Consider the following 19,950-nt stretch of genomic DNA (forward strand, 5'->3'; position numbering starts at 1 on the left):
GGAGGGCAGAGGGAGAAGCAGATGCCCTGGTGAGCACAGCCCGACATGGAGCTTGATCCCAGGACTCCAGGATCATGACCTGAGCTGAAGGCAGACGCTTAACCGACTGAGCCACCCAGGCGCCCTGGTCTTTTTTTTTTTTAAAGATTTTATTTATTTATTTGAGACAGAGAGAATGAGAGACAGAGAGCATGAGAGGGAGGAGGGTCAGAGGGAGAAGCAGACTCCCTGCCGAGCAGGGAGCCCGATGCGGGACTCAATCCAGGGACTCCAGGATCATGACCTGAGCCGAAGGCAGTCGCTTAACCAACTGAGCCACCCAGGCGCCTGCGCCCTGGTCTTTTTTAAGTAAACTCTACCCCTCAACGCTGGGCTTGAACTCGACCCTGAGATCAAGAGTCACATGCTCTACTGAATGAGTCACCCAGGTGCCTCTCAGTTTAATTCCTTAGGTTTAAATGGTGAAGGTCCCAGCCCCTCCAAGGACGTACCTGAGAACTCTGCCTGCAGTTTGGCGAGCTGGCCCCTAAGGAGGTCTGTCTCCTTCAAGCTTCCTGTCAGCTCCATCTGCAGCTCTGTTTCTTTCTTTTGGTGAGCAGTCACTTTCAGCTGCAGACGAGAGACTTGAGCGGTGGCGGCTGCTAACTCTTCTGTCACCTTGGCCTGAACAGTAACAAAGTATGACGCCACTTCAAACATGGGTGTCCCTTGTCTCCAAGTGATAACCCAACTTCACACACTCTATGCTGACTGAACTGGTAGGAAGGGAGCTAAGGCACCCTCAACCTGCATTAAGCCAAAATCAAGCCTTCAATACGTGCCAAGTCTCTGACCCAGGAATTCCCTTGCAGAAATCTGTCCTTAGGAAGCAGGGAAATCTGTCTTTAGGAAGCATTGGGCAAACTTAACAAAAATTTTGCTACAAGATATTTGTTGCAGACTGTTTACATAGGAGCAAAAGAATGGAAAAATAAAATGCTGGAAAATGGGCTTAAGCAGATTATGATACACGCATCCCATATGCAGCTATCAAGAATGGTGTGCAACAGAGCCATAGTCCCTTGTTCAATGTTACCCATCTGATACATGAGAAATGGTGTTCCTGCTGTTTTCTACCTTTTCTAGGATACACATGTATTTTTCTTCATAAGAAAAGGGTATTTTAAAATTAAATTGAATGCCTTCAACAGCAATCAACGTCTGAGTCTGTAGTTTCTCCCTAATGGTCCTGACTACCCGTGCAAGTATGATGGAAAGCTCAGCTACCTGAGGGTGGCTGCTCTGGGGGTTCTTGGAAGAACAGAGCTAATGAAACATGGCCACACATCATTTTTCTGCATGCTCCACGTACTGCAAATGGTGCCCTGGCCTGGCCTCACAGAAGCTCTATGCTCTCAAGTAACATCTGATGAAACCACAATGACTCCCTGGAGAACCCTCTAATGATACTCTGTGTGGTAAGGGTGATGATTAAGAGGATGGTCAATAAAACGGAATGGTAGGGGCGCCTGGGTGGCTCAGTCCTTAAGCATCTGCCTTTAGCTCAGGTCATGATCCCAGGGTCCTGGGATCGAGCCCCGCATCGGGCTCCCTGCTCTGCGGGAGGCCTGCTTCTCCCTCTCCCACTCCCCCTGCTTGTGTTCCCTCTCTCGCTGTGTCTCTCTCTGTCAAATAAATAAATAAAATCTTTAAAAAATAAATAAATAAATAAAATGGAATGGTAAACAAGTGACAAATACCACATCCTCGTCACCTGAACTGATGGGCTCCCATACAAATGAGGAGAAATGAGATGACAAGAAAGGCAGTGAACAGTTGCTCTGCTGGTGAACAGTCTCGACTTTTGGAGAGCCAAGTATTTATGGGGTTGGACCGTCTCTTCTCTGCTGTTATGCTGCTACTCCCATTACTCCTCCTATGCTATTCTACTGACGTGCATTTACAGTTGTCTCCTTCCTGTCACATGTCCCTTCTTAGGCTACTCACTATGCCCCTGCAGATTTAAGCGTTCCAAAGCCTTTACTGGTTTGCTAGCTTCCATTTAAAATCTAGTATTTTGGCTCTGCTAAACATGAAGGAAATAAAGCAAATTAAAAGTGTATATAAAAGGGGCGCCTGAGTGGCTCAGTCGTTAAGCGTCTGCCTTCGGCTCAGGTCATGATCCCAGGGGCCTGGGATTGAGCCCCGCTTCGGGCTCACTGCTCGGCGGGAAGCCTGCTTCTCCCTCTCCCTCTGCCTCTGCCATTCCCTCCACCTGTGCTCTCTGGCTCTATCTGACAAATAAATAACTAAAATCTTAAAAAAAAAAAAAGTGTATATAAGATAAAAAGAAACAGGTTATGAATGAGTATCTGAGAGTCCACCGGCAAAGACTCTCTTTGACCAAACTTTAGTCAGGCTCCTCTGAGCCCCTGACCTTGGCCTCCCACCCTGTCTGTGGCCTGCCCAGCCTAGTTTTAGCAAGAATCCTGCTACATCCGTTTAGAGAGCACCCCCGCCCTGATATCTGAACAAGTTCTTCATCCTCGACCTTTGGTATCCCAGTCCTTGGCCAGTCATTAGCAAGAATCCTACTAGGTCAGTTTAGCGAGAATCCCCCCACCCATGAGGTCTCCTCTGAATAATTTTCCAGCACTGACCCCTCACTCTGCTCCTTAGCTACGAATCCCCCATCTGCCCTTACTGTATTTGGAGTGGAGCCCAATCTTTCTCTCCTACTGCAATAGCCTTGAATAAAGTCCTCCTTACTGCTTCAGGAAGTGTCTGAGTAATTTTTTCTTTAACAGTATGAGACCTTTCAAGTGAGCTCTAAGATACTTATTTTTGCTATTCAGTAGCCTTAGGATTTTACCTGTTAAACACAGAGGACAACGGCCGCTAGAACTTCCAGATAGAAAAGGAGTTTTCATCTACCCCATAAAGAATAAAAGTTTTAGTCACTGTCCTGACGCACATGGCCTAACGGGGCCTGAGCTCACACAGCACCCAGAGAGCTTTGTGTCTGCAGCTCCAGAGTTCACAAATATCAGGGCGAGGGCCCCTCACAAAGGCCTCGCAGCAGCTAAGACCACTGGAAGGGCTGAAGGTCACTGGAGGGGAGGCAGTGGGATGGGTGGTCCCTCTCTCCCCAAAGGACAAGCAGAGTGAAAGGTCACTCAAAAGCTCTATTTATCTCAGGGCCTTATATGGAAAGGCCTATTAGAAGCATGACAAGTAGTACTCTCACCCAAACACACCTGTGTGCACAGAGAAATGAGCGAAGGGACGAGTAAACAGGAAAGGAAAGCAAAGGCAGGGAGAACCAAGAGTTCAGAAAAACAAGTAAAAAGGAGCATTCAAGTCAGAAGCAGGAAAATGGTACCAAAGCAAAATGGCAATTTGACAAAAGGAAAATGACACAGCTGACTGGCAGTGAGGCCCTGGGCAAGCTGCTTCCTCTCCCTGGGCCTAAGTTTACCCTCTGTAAAACAGGAAGGTCAAACCAGGTGACCTCCAACAGCTCTCCTGTTAGTCCAGGGTTTTTTTTTTTTTTTTTTTTTTTTTTTTTTTTTTTTTTTTTTTAAAGATTTTATTTATTTATTTGAGACAGAGAGAATGAGAGACAGAGAGCATGAGAGGGAGGAGGGTCAGAGGGAGAAGCAGACTCCCTGCCGAGCAGGGAGCCCGATGCGGGACTCGATCCCGGGACTCCAGGATCATGACCTGAGCCGAAGGCAGTCGCCCAACCAACTGAGCCACCCAGGCGCCCTAGTCCAGGGTTTTATGTGGAAATACTAACCCTGTCAGAGAGAAAAATAATGAATTCCATTCACCAAATGTCCACTGAGCTCTCAGCCAAAACTCTCTGAGCTGCGTTTGAAGGCAGAGAGCTGCCTCCAGGATCAAAGGACCTTGATGATCTCCCTTTAGGAGGACAGCCCTCATAGGGATGACTATCAAGTAAGAAAGAAGTGGAGCAAAAGGAAAACAGGAAGGGTCAAGCCTTGAAAAGTTTCACTGAAATCAAAGCAGCCAAGCGAGGTGTATGATACCTGGTACCCAACTCATCAAGCACAGTGCTACTCAGCCCAGAAGATGCTCTCAGACAGATGTGTGGGAAGCACGGTGCCTAGAACCTGGCAGGGACTGAACAGATCAGAGCTGTTCTCTCTGTTGTTGTCATTACTGCACGTTCTGCTATCACAGACGGAGCATCTACCAGGTGCCAGGCATGGTGCCAACCATTTTTGTTTATCAACATGGGGCTCCTGGGTGACTCAGTCGGTTGAGCGTCTGACTCCTGATTTCGGCTCAGGTCATGGTCTCAGGGTCATGAGATCCAGCCCTGAGTTGGGCTCTGCACTCAGCGCGGAGTCTGCTTGAGAGTCTCTCCTTCTACCTCTGTCCTTTCCCCTGCTCGCGCATGCGCTCTCTCTAAAATAAAAAAAAATGTTCAAAAAAAAAAAAGAATCATGTGGGTGGATTAATAAGCTAACTCATGCGGTTGGCAAACTCTGACCCACAGGCCAAATTGGCCTGCTGCCTGTTTTTGCAAATAAAATTTTATTGGAACACACACACATTCCCCCCACTGATGCTCAACATGAGAATCACATGGGGAAGTTCCTAAAAACAAAGGCACCCAGCTGCCACATCCAGAGACTGAGGCAAAAGAAACCACTAACAAAGAGCAGTGAGTCCTAGCTGGCTGTGCGTCAGAATCTAAAGGAGCTTTTGAAAGTTCAGATTCAGCCCTTGGCTATATAATGCTGAATTAGAATCTCAACGTGAAGTTTAATAATATGTATTTTTAATAAAGCACCTCAAGTGATCTTGAGGCAGCCAGACTAGTGTGTGGGAACCACTGATCTAGAGCAAGGTCTAGTAATCATGCTAGACCTGAATAACAGGTCTAACAGCTCGACCAAACAACATATTTGGGTGTCCCTGCCAGGCCTAAGGATTAAAAAAAAAAGTAAATGAGAGCGAGAAAATAAAAGTAGAAGAAGGAGAAATAGTAAAAAATATGGTTAATGGACAGTGAAGTGACTCCAGTATTATTCAGTGATGGCAGCGTCCCAGGCTGCTGACCTCAGGCTAGAGGAGCCAGCCACAACAAATGAGGGATGCTGGAAAGTAGCAGCGAGAAAGGACCGGGGTAATGTTGGGACGGGGCTATGCAGGGCAAGGCACTGCTCATCGGAGGGTAAGGGGTCGGAACTATTTCTTCCCGGGACACTATGACTAAGAGAACACAGAGAATAATAATAGCATAAGACCTAAGTAAGGAATCCTCAGCATTACTGGCCTATGAGAAAGTGAGTAAACTCCACAGGTTATAAAGTGCATTCCACTCAACTTCTTCAAGTGTTCAGGAAAAATCCAAATACAAAATATAAACTATTTCTTAAACCTGTGAGATAACAGCAGATGGCTGGGTCAAAATCTCCAGCTAAGGAGCAGGAGCCCAAACCAGAAGGACTCCACTCCAGATAAACGGTGTCACTGGGGCAGCAACGGGAGGAGTGCACATCAGCATCAGCCTAGCCCAGCCCAAGACCCACTAGGGTCTTCCTTACAGCTACTCACAGGAACAGGTCGAAATGCCTCATTCTGAACGGACTGAAGCCAGACAGCAGTACTCTAAAATGCTCTGGCAGATGCAGATGGAGGAATAAGCTAGACAATCTTAAATTTCACTAAAGTGTTTGTTATATGGCATAATAGGAATTTTCTGTTGATTGGGTCAAGAGAATAAATTTCATTTGCTAATAAACAATGTAATCCTCACTTTAAACAAATTACTAAGATCAGTGATAGTTTTTGAGTCAACTCACTGCAAAGAGTACTTTAAAACAGAAAGCTAGGGATACCTGGGTGGCTCAGTTGGTTAAGTGTCTGCCTTCAGCTCAGGTCATGATCCCAGGGTCCTGGGATCGAGTCCCACATCGGGCTCCCTGCTCAGCGGGGAGCCTGCTTCTCCCTCTGCCTTTCACTCCCCCTGCTTGTACTCTCACGCTCTCTTTCTCTGGCAAATAAATAAATAAAATATTTATTTAAAAAAATAAAACAGAAGTCTGGATGGTGGATATAGTAAAATCTGTTAGAAGCTTTCTAGTTCTGTTCCCAATGATGGCAAAAGTTTTTGCTGAAAAGCAGACTAGTAAGTATGTACACAGGAGCACTCCTTAGCTCTACATATCCTGATGGGCTTTTCTCTCCCTAGTTACTTTACCTTCTCTTGTTCAGCATGCAATACTCTTGCCTGTGTGTTTTCTGTGGCTGTTTGAAGTGAGTTATTCCTCTTCTCCATCATCAGGTTACTCTGCTCAACGTACCTGTGAAACGGGAAAAGACATTTATCAAGCACCGAATGTACACCAGACCCAACCAGCGCACATTCAGTCCTCACAACATTGCTCTACACCTTCGAAAAAATAGTCTGAAAGCATTTTGTTTTCCTTAGATCTGCAGTAATCAAGTTTGGAGGTAGGAACCTGGGCCAGAAGTGAATTGCTTTACATAATGAAGAGAAAAGGAACTGGAAGCATGTGTTGTGAGGGGGAATGAGGATGAAAGAGGAGAGGGGTGAAGAAAAGAAAGCACTTCTCCCCCCAGCTCCCCCTCCAACCCCCCCACTGTGTGGGAGACAAGAGACACTAGAAAAGAGAACCATGGAAGAATGATTTTCTAAGTGAAATGCTATTTGCTATGACACGTTACCCTGACCACACAATCCCCCCTCATCCCCTGCCAAAATCTTTAGAAGGATCTAGAAAAATTACACAATGTTTGGGCTTTACATGGAAATCGCTGAAGTTCTGGTTGATGAAATAGCCCACATAGTAGAGAGAAGAGTTGACAGTATTTTCTAAAAGTGTTCTAAGTATTAACGCCACTTTTACAGATGAAGAAACAAGGGCAGGAGGAGTAAATACCCAAAGCCACACAACAAAAGAGGAGCAGAGTTGGGATTCAAACACAGGTCTGCCTGACATCACAGCCTACTGCGCTCTTTCTATCGGAATGCATCTCAGAAAACAAACAATAATTCACATGACAGGCAGGAAACAGAAATAGCAGCAGTACACATAAACTACCCTAAACAAACATGTTTATCTAACTTGGGCATTTACAAATGAAACCCTTTGTCCATCCTAGCCAGTGCCCCATACCTATCATTACCTCTGATTTCGTTCAATTAGTTCACTAATCTTGTCATTCTGTTCTTCTATCCGACTGCTCTTTTCAAGGATCTCTTGCTTCAATCTTTCGTTTTCCTAAATTCAAAATATACAATGTATAACTTAAGTTTTTAGAAGAAAAGTGCCAGATATAAAGGAATCAACTTGAACTGACAGGTGATACTGTTACAAATTTTGAGATAAAAAACTAGAATTTATGTCCACATCGATAATAATATTTAAAACATCAAATCATATCTGATGGATACCAGTCACTATGCCTAATAGATTAAACATAGAAATGCCCATTAAATGAGGCAAAATTCTAAAATATGGTCCAAAAGAAATGTTTCCTTGTGACTCTATACTGATAAGTCACTTGGACCAAATTAGGCCATAACAGATTTTCCAGAATTTCCCAACTCAGTGTAGCACTGATCACATGCTATCTGTGCAGCAGAGGTTTTAGAGAGTAGCACATCCTGGAAGAGAAGGAGGCAAGACCTCCAGGCTGTGTTCTCTTCTCGATGCCCCTCACCTGAATAATACGTTGGATGTTGCTCATAATCATGCTCGTCTCCATCGTAAGCGCCATGCTGGGAGGCAGCAGGGAATTGCCAGCACTGTGCTTCTGTAATTCTTCAACCTACAAACGTGGGGACAGAAAGACTTTGAGAGAAATTTTTAAATGGAGAAATATAATTTACCCAAGATCTGACCACTTTTTGGAAGGGCCTAACAAGTTTCTGAGATAATCTCTAAGATAAGCTAGAATTTTCTTCTGCCAACTGGATTCCAAACTAAAAACTAACCTTCCAGGGAAATAACTACTAACTACTAGGAATACAGGAAACCAAGGAAGAGTTTACCTATAGCCCTGGTTGCTCCCTGCTTGTACCCCCTGTTCACTCCCCCACTTTCAACACAGCCCCAACCCTGACTCACTCACCTTCGTCATTAGATGATCCATTTTATCAGCCACTTTGCTGACAGCCATTCGAATTTCAGTGTTATGTTGCCGGGCTTCAGTCATGAGAAATGAAGCCATGTCACCGGATCCTAAACAGACATAAGCCAAAAAGAACTTTACGAAACTAGAGCAGAGGAACATCCCAAAATAGTAGGAAATGCTGTAGGTGATTCACACGGTCTGGAGAAGACACAGAGGCAAAAGGGTGCCAAAGCTAACAGTAAGTAAGCTCTGCTCCTGCAAAATGCATCAAGGGGTACGGTCTGGTCCAGAGCACAAGGATGCCCACTTTGGTCTGCCATAGCACTAACAGCTCAGATTGCTTCTCCACTCATCCAACTGTATGCCAGGTATTGTACCAGGCACCAGGGATTCAGCAACAAATGAAACCCGGTTCCTACCCCTGGCGAGCTCACAGTCTGGTGGGGAGACTCACATGTAAACAGATCATTACGACAGAGTGCTTAAGTGCAAAAAATGGACCATGTACAAAGTACAAAAGGAGCACAAAGAAAAGGAAGATTAACTCTTTGGTGACACATATACACAGTTATGTCTGTGGGAGGAGAGGAAGAGGCGATGGTAACAATCGGGGAAGGCTTCACAGAGATGATAGATTTGGTGGTCTCCCAGATGGACAAGTGGCAGGGTTTCCAGACAAAGGGAGCATCCGGGAAACCCTTACCAACCCGGGACCATAAATTATGCTGTAGGACATACTGGCTCCTTCCTACCACTGTCCTAATACCAAAGATAAGCTGCAGAATAAGAAGGTAGAAGAGCATGCCAGCTACTTACATTTTATTTTGTTTTGTTTTTTAATATAAAATTATAATTTTTGTTTTTTATATCAATGTGCTTTTTATGCACACTTATAAATGCATGAAAGATATCTGAAAAGTTACCCAAGTAACTGTTAACAACAGTTTCCTAAGGGTGGGGGGTGTTAATGATGGAGAACAGTAACTTTTCATTTTATACTCTTTTGTGTGGACTTTTTTATAAAAGCATATGATTTCCATAATTTAAAAATGTTAACAAAGTAGCTTTCATTTGAGATACTGAACACCCACAGTTACCATGCGTTCTCCCAATTCCCCCAACATTTCACTCTCTTATTGTTTTCTAGAAACTCTACAGAGCAACACTGACAGAGCAATGGAAAAGGGCTGACAGGAGAAAATGCAAGAAACAAAACAGAAAGTGGGCATGAGGTGGTTTTTGGGGAAGATGTAAACGTTCTAAAATTGGATTGCGGTAAAGGTTGCACAACTCTGTAAACTTACTGAAAAAATCCTTAAATTACACACTTAAAGTGAGTGAATTGTAGGATACATAAATTTCACCTCAACAAAGCTGTTTAAAAAAAAAAAGCAGAGATCTGTTGGGAGTGAAAATGGAAAGCGGGGTGGGAGGAAGGAGAGCAGAGCAAGAGTGGAAGACGAGACACTGAGGGCCCACGGCCTACCTTGAAAATGGGGAGACTGAGAGAGTGGAGCGGGGTAGAGGGGCCGGGCAGGCTGCAGCTGGGAGGTGACGGCTGATGTGTGGGGATAAGCGTAGGCTTGCATACCTGCATAGGGCTGAGAAAATGTCAAGTTATATTCACGGCTCTCTTTCCTGCTTAATCTGTCTTTGATGGAATAAAGAGATTAAGCTGGAAGGAGATGCAAATTTATTAAAGCTGGAGACAGGTGAGATCTGATTTGGTACTGGGTAGGCACCACAGCAGAATTCTGTATCATCCAGAGACACAGGCGCCCGATCACTGAAGTCCCACCCAGAAAGTCAGGGAAGGCTGTCTCAGATTGCTCCCCAGTCCTCTGCCACTGTGATTTAATTAAGTAGGAATTCAGTTCCCAGCTGTTAGGCCTACTGATGGTCTAAGAAATTGTAAATCTAAAGAGACTCGGCTGAGGGTGCCTGGGTGGCTCAGTCGGTTAAGTGTCTGCCTTTGGATCAGGTCATGATCCCAGGGTCCTGGGACAGAGTCCTGATTCAGGCTCTCTGCTCAGTGGGAAGTCTGCTTCTCCCTCTGCCCCTGCCCCCCCACCGCTCACAAGCGTGCGCACGAGCGCACGCTCTCTCTCTCTCTCTCTCGTGCATGCATGCGCGCAAAAATAAAAACATAAAATCTTTAAAAATAAATAAATAAAGACACTCGGCTGAGTTTCCATTGGGATCAAAGGACAGGTGTTCATTGAGATTCCAAAGTAAATCCACGAGTCTCCAAAGGATACCTCTCCCCTGCAAGATTCTGATGCCTTTGTGATCAAGAGCTCTCATTTTCCCCTGAACCTTGGTCACCTCAACTATAAGATGAAAAGAGTAACACCACTCAGGGTTGTTGTGTGGACCAGATGAAGTGATATATAAGTAAAGTTCCTCACAGCTGGTAAATTAAGTGCACAGCAGATAGTAAATGCTCAATAAACAGCAGCTTTATTTTAAATGATGATGGTTGTTCTTCCTTGAGTTAAGGAAATCCAGTTCATTTCCAGGGACAGATAAACTACCCATCCATTATTATTATTTTTTTTAAAGATTTTATTTATTTATTTGAGAGAGACAGAGAGCACGAGAGGGAAGAGGGCAGAGGGGGAAGCAGACCCCCCGCTGAGCAGGGAGCCCGATGTGGGACTCGATCCCGGGACTCCAGGATCATGACCTGAGCCGAAGGCAGTCGCTTAACCAACTGAGCCACCCAGGCGCCCCATACCCATCCATTATTAAAAAAAAAAAAACGAACTTAGTCTATAGGATCGAATTGTCCACTAGGGAGTAAGGAGAGGGCAAGGTGGGACTTTTTAAAATTCGAATACACCCTGTCCCAGTGGGGCATAGCCCGCTCACCATCACTGCCACCCTTCCATTAAGAATCACCAAGGAAGTGAAGCCCTCCTATCGCTGGGAGTATGTTCATGCACCCAGTGTGTCAGACAGAAGAAAGAGCCCAGTACCCCGGCAAATAGCAGAGGCAGGCTGCTGCCACTACCTTCTGTGAAAACAGAAAAAACCTACTTTCCGACACCCCTTTTGGAGGATAACCAGAAGCAGAGTTGGCTGTATTTTCCACATACCCTCAAGCTACAAGCATTCTGCTCCACACAGAGCAGAACCTTAGCCTATCGAGCTAGTGGACAAGAACAGAGGACTTGCATCCCCTTCCAGGCGACCTGTGTGCAAAGGAAAGGAAACAAACACTGATTGGGCCTTTACCATGCGCCAGGCCTTGTACCCGGCGCTGTGCCTGTTCTTACCTTTCGGCTTTACAACCTGTAAGGGAGGTAATCCTTAGTCTGATTTAGAGATGAGATGGTGGTGGTGGTTCAGGAAGGGGGAAAACGATGAATTCTGATGTGGGGAACTGCTACTGCACAAAGTGTGCAGGAGGGAGGAGAGAGACTGACGAGCACCTAATAAATTACCGCCTATGACTGATATGGTTTAAAAACGTCATTACCTGAAAGGACTGGGCATTTCCAGACACAGCGGAGTGCGAGTCGAGGGAGGCAACTTGCATTAAGGCAGGAGAGGGTGCTTGGAGGCCAGAAACAGATGGCTGAGGTGCTACGATAAAGCAAGAAGTTTTCACTGTCATCCACTCTGGTTTCTTGGTAAAAGTCTGGACTAGAACCTTACATACTGCAACATGCTTCAGACTTGACCACCTCTCCTCACCTGCTCTCCCGAAACCAACTCTACTGGAGTCTCAGGAACAGACTAGTAGAAGAAACCTGGGGTTCTCGGGCACATGGGACTCAGACCTACAGTGCCATGCGCTGATGGGAAGTGCACAATTACACACAGGGAAGTGTCTCATTAGCTGAGAGCACGCTTCCGAACCTGGCAATGCCACATGGCAGGAGACAAAGCACGCAGACCAAATCCATCTCCAGGGTGGAAAATGCCCTACCCAGGGACAAACTGCCAAGTTTTACACTCTAGTCCAGTCTCAGTACTAATACACTGCAGCCCGACAACTTAAGGAACCGGGATGATAACTCTGGTAATCTGCAGAGCCGGAGAGGCCCCTTACCTTGTGCGGCCATCTGCGGGAGCGCTGGATGCGCTGGCTGAAGAGCGGGCTGCAGGGACGGAGCTGCCGCGGGCTGTGCAGCTCCGCGCAGGGCACTTGCATCCTGAAACAGGAACGGGCATTTTGGTGACTATGTATGTGGGTCCTTAACTGGAGACCGAGGCTGACTGTCCACCCTAAACCTGCTTACAGCCAGTGTTTTTAGGCAAAGAAGAGGAAGGAAAGGCAAGAGTTTAGGGTGTGGGCTGTGGGGAGATCCCTTCTCCCTGTAAATCATATCAAATAATTAAGTATATGTAATTTCCCCGAATGTTCTAAGTTGTTGTTTTATTGACTGAAGCAGCTAAAGTGACTGCTCTCCAGAATGGATCATTTTCCAAACCAGCAGCTACCTTAAACCCGACCTAGTCTGTTCCCACAGAACGGGGGTCTCTTGCAAGGAAACCCAAGCAATAGTGCAGCCTCTTCTCTTCTGCCAAATCATCTCCACAGACCTCAAGGTACTCACTGAAAATCAGACAGAGCAAGATTCACTGCACCTCATTACCATGTTTTTTGGATAATGCGGGTTTTTTTGTTTTTTATTTTTAAAGATTTTTTAAAAATTTTATTTATTTGAGAGAGAGAGAATGAGAGAGAGCACATGAGAGGGGGGAGGGTCAGAGGGAGAAGCAGACTCCCTGCCGAGCAGGGAGCCCGATGCAGGACTCGATCCAGGGACTCCAGGATCATGACCTGAGCCGAAGGCAGTCGCTTAACCAACTGAGCCACCCAGGCGCCCTGGATAATGCGGTTTTAGAGTGTTTCTTCCCCATTCTTTCTTTTCATAAAAGTCAAAGCAATGTTGGTCCCTACTATAATTCTAAACAAAGTTACTAAACATCTTCCCAATTCATACAAGGAAAAGAAAAACTTGGGGCACAATATACAGTTTACTTGCTATCCTACAGTTCAAAGGCAGAAATCTCTTTGACATTCTTTTACTTTAGAACTTCCCCTTGCCCCCTGATGTTCTCCAAAACGCATTATGCACTTCTGGAAAAGCATGCCAGTTTTATATCGCTGCAGCTCTAAATCCACCTAAATGTCTAACAACAGAATGAAAGAAATTATGATAAATCGATCTAACAGAACATTGAGTTGCCTTTAAAGGAAATAATGCTTTGCTTTATTTACTTATGTTAATTATATTATTTATGTTATTCATATTGGTATTAACATAAATATTCATGATACTAAGTTAAAAAATCAGGTTACAAAGCAATAATATATAAAGAAGAATGCACTTTTTGCTAAATATATTTTTTCTTTCTTTGCAATTTAAATCATTCTACAATGAATAAGTAGCACTTAAAAATTTTAATAACAGTATTACCTTATTAAAATTTAATTTCCAGGACCAGCTAAAAATCAATCCTATAACAAGAGGCCCCAGAAATCCTACCCTCTTTTAAAATATTAAATCTACTTACAGCTTTTCCAGGAAGAAATAAAACAAAATTATGAAAAATAAAGCCTATGCTAGAAAATTTTTTTAAGAGCATCACCTTTGCTTTGTTTTACATCAAAGTCAAAGAATCCTAAAAATCAATCTCTGTTAATCTCTGTTAAAAGTGTTTCAATTCAACTGAGAGGATGACTTTACTCAATAAGGAACTAAGCAATGGGAAAAGAACTAAGTTAGAACTGAGCTACTTCGTATCATACACCAAATTCCATATGGATTAATATTTTAGATCTAAACATGAAATAATATTTTTAGAAAACACGTGATGTTTATAATACCTGAAAGTGAGAAGGCTTTCTAAGCATAATGTCAAAAGCAAAAAACAAAGGGAAAAAACTGATAGATTTCACTGCAATAAAATTCTTGAACTTCAAAACACTCACACCATATACAAAGCCGAGAGACACAACAGTGCAATCTTTAGTAACAGGTAACATCAGTGGGAAGACCAATGTTTCCCAAGAGAATCTAAACATTCAATCAACCAAAGTGAATTGAGCATCTTTTATGGGTTGGGCACCATGTGCCTCAAGTGTGATTTTTACTGACAGTAGAGAACCTAGTAGAAGGCTATATGGACTACTTAAAACTTCCCCGTTCTTGTGCAGATGTGCGGGATTGCTTCCATTTTTCAGGGGAAGTGCTAATCACAGTGGAAACACATGTACCAATACCAACCTATACCATTTTGAATATAAGCTTTCTACATGATGATTCTGGGTTACAGGCAGAAAAAGTAGTAATCTTAACCAAAAGAACACAAGGCAGAAACGTCTGCACTATTCATTCTAACATAGCCCAGGGGTCATACCTCGATTTCTGAATCATTGGAATCCAGCTGTGGTGGAAGGATGGGCAGCATGGGCTGGCCCATTTTAGCCATCCGAGAGATCAACTTGGCTTTGACTGTATCAGGATTCTAAAAAGAGGAAAGTCACAAAAATCACTATAATCAAGGCTCACTACTTTAGCTCTATGTCTTTGGCTCTTACATCAAACCCTTCAACAAGTCCCCCTGCTATATCGATTTGAAGCCTTTTCTTCTACAAAATGAGAATTAAAGATTTCTTGCCAAGAAATTGTGACATGGGTCACAATTAATAATAGCAGTAAAAATAATTCCCTACATGTTGGAATGGACAAAGCGGTTCCACATGTATTATTTCATTTCAATCAAGTCTCCCCACCAGGCATAATTCTTCTCATTTTCCAGATGAAAAACTAAGTACAGATCAAGGGAAGGAGGCATCTTAGATGACAGTACCCTCTGAAAACCCTGGGAGCAATTCAGCAGATAATATTCAGAAGCAATTTGGGGAAAGAAGGAAACAGGAGCTCTTTGTTCCAAATTCACATTCATTTAACTCTGACTTGGCACTGACTACATAATAGCCCCTGTGCTAGAAGCCTCTGTATCCATTAACTGGTCCAAAGTGCAGCCTTCAGAGTGGAGAGTATATACCCCTGAGGGTGTACATGATAATCTACTGGGTATAAAAAGAGATGATCATGAGGCACCTGGGTGGCTCAGTCAGTTATGCGACTGACTCTTGATTTCTGCTCAGGTCGTGATCTCATGGGTTGTGAGATGGAGCCCCATGTTGGGCTCCGTGCTTAGTGGGGAGTCTGCTTGAAGATTCTCTCCCTCTGCCTCTCCCCACACCCTCATAGGCGCATGTGCACATGCACACATACCCTCTCTCTCTTTTTTTTTTTTTTAAAGATTTTATTTATTTATTTGAGAGAGAGAATGAGAGACAGAGAGCACGAGAGGGAAGAGGGCAGAGGGAGAAGCAGACCCCCTGCTGAGCAGGGAGCCCGATGTGGGACTCGATCCTGGGACTCCAGGATCATGACCTGAGCCGAAGGCAGTCGCTTAACCAACTGAGCCACCCAGGCGCCCCATACCCTCTCTCCTAAATAAATAAATAAATAAATATATCTTTAAAAAAAGAGAGATGATCATAACCTCTATTTTTGAATTATCTCTAAGCTGTGGTAAACGTAACACATTAAGCTTGTTTACAGGGAGGGACAGTATGTATATAATTTATAAATATATATAGATACTGGGAGTGTGTGCTCAATTTTTCTTGACTGATTGGAAACACATAATCAAAGAAAGTTGGGTTCAGGGGCGCCTGGGTGGCTCAGTCGTTGGGCGTCTGCCTTCGGCTCAGGGCATGATCCCAGGGTCCTGGGATCGAGCCCCACATCGGGCTCCCTGCTCAGTGGGAAGCCTGTTTCGCTTCTCCCTCTCCCACTCCCCCTGCTGTGTTTCCTCTCTCACTCTCTCTGTGTCAAATAAATAAAATCTTAAAAAAGAAAGCTGGGTTCATCAAAAGAGGACTAGTTACATAAACCATACCCCACAATGGCATACTGCAATCCACAGAAGAAAAAGAAAGAGGAAGCTTCCTGCACACTAACATGGAAAGATACTATTACATATATTGCAGTATGTAGAAATGGTAGGTAATATATATACTATGCTATATTTTGTGAAAGGAGGGAGAAGTAAAATATACATTCCTATCTGCTTCCATCTGCATACAGAAACACTGCAAGAATATATATGAAACTAATAAAAGCAGTTACCTAAAAGGAGAGTGAGATGGGATGGGGTACCCAGGGGTCAGGGTGGGAGCAAGTCTTTTCAAGGTACACTCTGTTATACTGTTTTAATAACTGAACTTTATGAATGCAATTACCTATTAAAAAACTTAAATGTAAAAAGAAAAAAAAAAAGATGGTGAGTTTTGCTTCAATTAAAAAAAAAAACTGTAACAAGACAAAAGAAAATTTTAAAGGCTGGAGACCACTAGTCTATTGGAAGTTACTCAAGCTTAGAAATAGGTGACAGAAGTAGCTCTGTCTAGAAAGTATCATAGAACCAATACTAAATAAATTTTGTGACTGTTCAAAGATCTGAGATTATAGTTTTTTTTTTTTTTAAAGATTTTATTTATTTATTTGACAGACAGAGACACAGCGAGAGAGGGAACACAAGCAGGGGGAGTGGGAGAGGGAGAAGCAGGCTTCCCGCGGAGCAGAGGGCCTGATGCAGGGCTTGATCCCAGGACCCTGGGATCATGACCTGAGCCGAAGGCAGACACTTAACGGCTGAGCCACCCAGGCGCCCCCTGAGATTATAGTTTTTAAAATTTTCTTAATTCTTTGGCTTAACCTTCTGGGTTTCAGAGATCACTTTTTATACATACCAGATCAATTATTTGCTTAGTAATTCCTGCTTTGGGCTGAATATAAACAAGTAAACTAGGGCTGGAGAGAAAGTAATCACCAATTTCACTCCAAGCAATCATCCTGTTTCCCAAAGTGGTAGGTGGAAGCCACAGGGCTTTTGCCGCATGCTCATGCAGCAAACTCAGATGCCTTCATGAACTAGGCAGGGTAGCAGCAAAGTACAGCGTACATGCTCCCAAAGGCTTTCAAATCCAAATTTTACTACAACTGTATGCTAGTCTTCCTGTCTTACAGTTAGGGAAACACAGAGGCCCAGAGACCATCTCAAAGTCAGCTAGTTGGTGAATTAGTGCAGAATTCATCTAAGAGAATGAAAGTGTGAAGGTATGTAGTGTTAGCAGTAATTATAATAACAAGAGCTAATGTTAATGGAGCTCTTACAAATTGCCAGACACGATACTAAAAACTTCACACATATGATTTCATTTAAATCTCATAAATACCTCTTGAGTATAAAAATCTTCATGCTTAGTGAAGTCATACTTTATGTAGGCTCTGAGCTTAGTGCTTTGGGGCTGTGAGAATTATTTCCATTTTAATCATGAAGAAGCGGAGGAGCAGAAAAGTTAGATAATTTTCTCAAGGCCACAAGTTTACAAGAATAAAGATTTGAACCCAGGTCAGCCCATGCAGAAGCTAATTTATACTAACTCTCCAGTAAGGGGAAATTAATAAAGTAGCTTTTTTTTTTTTTTTTTTTTTGCTCTAACCTACCCTACCGTGAGGCACACGAAACCTTCTCAGTAGACTGGGGGTGAGAGACAGACTTGTATACTCACTGAATTTACTGTAAGCTGTTCACTGAGGGAGTTAGATTTGATACGAAGGGCCGGCTCCCTGAAATCAAGTAAGACATATGCTGAGGTTAAAAGAAAAAATCCCAAATCTATAATCATAAGTCCCGATTATGCTGGATAAACAAATTGTTTTTGAAAGCGTTTGCCAATTCAATGGCTATGATACAGAATCATAACTATTCTTCAGTTTGCATTAATCTCTGAAAGCTGGTGAAAATGAATAATTTTCCATTCAAATTCTTATTATTTACATTTTTCCCTTGGGTATATATTTTATGTTTATGCCTTTTACCCAGTTTTCTTCCAGAGTTCAGCAGGTATTCATACACATCCAAGTTAGTGCATTTAAAGACTATGAAAATTAATCCTTTGTCAGAAAAATCTTGATGCTAGTATTTTCCCCATTTCTCTCATCCCATTTTTTTCCCCCAATTATTTAAAATTACTTAAGTTTGCAACCATCCCAATTTCTGAACCCCTCTAAGGATCATTTTTATGGACAGTAAAAGAGCATGATACAACTCCAGGATCTTACCCTGATTTGAAAGGCACTGAGGTGGGTGGTGATAAAACAGGGTCAGCAGAGAGGCCATCAGCACCTGGTATGGGAGAAGGGGCCGCAGAATCCCGGGAACTAACACTGTGCCCATCAGAGCCAGAATCTCTGGCAAACTTGACCTAGGGAGAGAGCAACCACAGGTGGAACAGGCTACAAAAAAGGAACCCTGCCCTCTCCACCCTCCTTTCTTTTACCTATTCTTCACTACACAAGTCATTACCTGTTCCCTTGTAGCAAGTCAGAAAATGTGGATAAGCCAATAATAATAATCACCCGCAATCCAACCACGACAAAATAACACTGCTAGAATTTGAGATGCAGTATTTCACATTTATATTATGTCTTTGTGTATTTTTTATTAAAAAGGGACCATATTGTTTTGTGATCTGCTTTGTTCACTCAGTAACATATTTCCATGTTACTAAATTATTAATCTACAACATCATTTGTAACTACTGAACATTATGTCTAACTTCAAGGGTCATGCCCATACCTGCCATTATCTATAGGAAAAAGTCTCTAAAAGATTTTGGGAACAGAAGTCTTAAATACCTATGCTGCTACAAAATATATTTCACCAATTCCTGGTTGTTAGATACATAGTTCATTCCTAATTTTCCTGTCACATCACAAACAATACTTCAATGAATAACTTTCTATCTACATCCTTGCACATAATCATTCCCAAAGTATAAATTCCCAGAAATTAAATAGTTGAGAGAAAAGGTATGTTCATTTTTAAGACTTTTGGTATATACCACTAAATTTCACACCACAAAGGGTGAACTACTCTATACTCCACAAGTAGTGTGTAATGTTCTCTCGACACTCATCACACTGGGTATTATCATTCTGTAGCAACCTGGTCAATTTAATAAGCATGTCAATTTGTTAACAATAGCCAAGGGGTGCCTGGGTGGCTCAGTTGGTTAAGCGCCTGCCTTTGGCTCAGGTCATGATCCCAGGGTCCTGGGATAGAGCCCCACATGGAGCTCCATGCTTGGCAGGGAGCCTGTTTGTCCCCCTCTCTGCCCTTCCCTCCAGCTTGTGCTCTCTCTCTCTCGTGTGCACTCTCTCTCTCAAAAAAAAAAAATCTTGGGCGCCTGGGTGGCTCAGTTGGTTAAGCGACTGCCTTTGGCTCAGGTCATGATCCTGGAGTCCCTGGATCGAGTCCCACATCGGGCTCCCTGCTCGGCAGGGAGTCTGCTTCTCCCTCTCCCACTCCCCGTTTGTGTTCCCTCTCTTGCTGTGTCTTTCTCTGTCAAATAAATAAATAAAATCTTTAAAAAAAAAAAAAAATCTTAAATAGCCGAACTATGGAAGCAGCCCAAGTGTCCATCCACTGATGAATGGATAAAGAAAATGTGGTGCATATATACAATGGAATATTACTCCACCATAAATAAGGAATGAAATCTTGCCATTAGCAATGATGTATTTTTTCCTTATGGTTACAAAATGCCAGTCTTGGTGGATTCAAATTGGTTTGTTATCTAAAACCATTCATGACTTCCTCAAACTCAATGGAAAATTGAGACAAGATATAAAAGCTGTGAAAAAGGCAGCTAAAAGCCATGAGTAAAAGAGGGTTGGATTGACCCAGCAGAGATAAGGGTGTTCAATTAGGAAAGAGCCACTGAGAAGAAAAGTA

General features: G+C 43.3%; 1 protein-coding gene across 1 annotated transcript in view; it reads right to left on the minus strand.

The window, feature by feature from the left end:
• Positions 1-19,950, minus strand: part of FKBP15 (FKBP prolyl isomerase family member 15) — a 61,193-nt gene that overhangs the window by 13,097 nt on the left and 28,146 nt on the right. Inside the window, exons 10-20 of the mRNA XM_021691450.1 lie at positions 18,276-18,418; positions 17,723-17,780; positions 14,491-14,598; positions 12,173-12,275; positions 11,597-11,703; positions 9,602-9,716; positions 8,113-8,222; positions 7,702-7,809; positions 7,165-7,259; positions 6,215-6,317; positions 492-663 (exon numbers count right to left, since the gene is read on the minus strand). Of these exons, the coding sequence (XP_021547125.1) occupies positions 492-663; positions 6,215-6,317; positions 7,165-7,259; positions 7,702-7,809; positions 8,113-8,222; positions 9,602-9,716; positions 11,597-11,703; positions 12,173-12,275; positions 14,491-14,598; positions 17,723-17,780; positions 18,276-18,418 (1,222 nt within the window). The remainder of the gene's footprint in view (positions 1-491; positions 664-6,214; positions 6,318-7,164; positions 7,260-7,701; positions 7,810-8,112; positions 8,223-9,601; positions 9,717-11,596; positions 11,704-12,172; positions 12,276-14,490; positions 14,599-17,722; positions 17,781-18,275; positions 18,419-19,950) is intronic.

The sequence above is a fragment of the Neomonachus schauinslandi genome, chromosome 13 (genome assembly GCF_002201575.2).
Source record: "Neomonachus schauinslandi chromosome 13, ASM220157v2, whole genome shotgun sequence".
NCBI classification, from domain to species: Eukaryota; Metazoa; Chordata; class Mammalia; order Carnivora; family Phocidae; genus Neomonachus; species Neomonachus schauinslandi.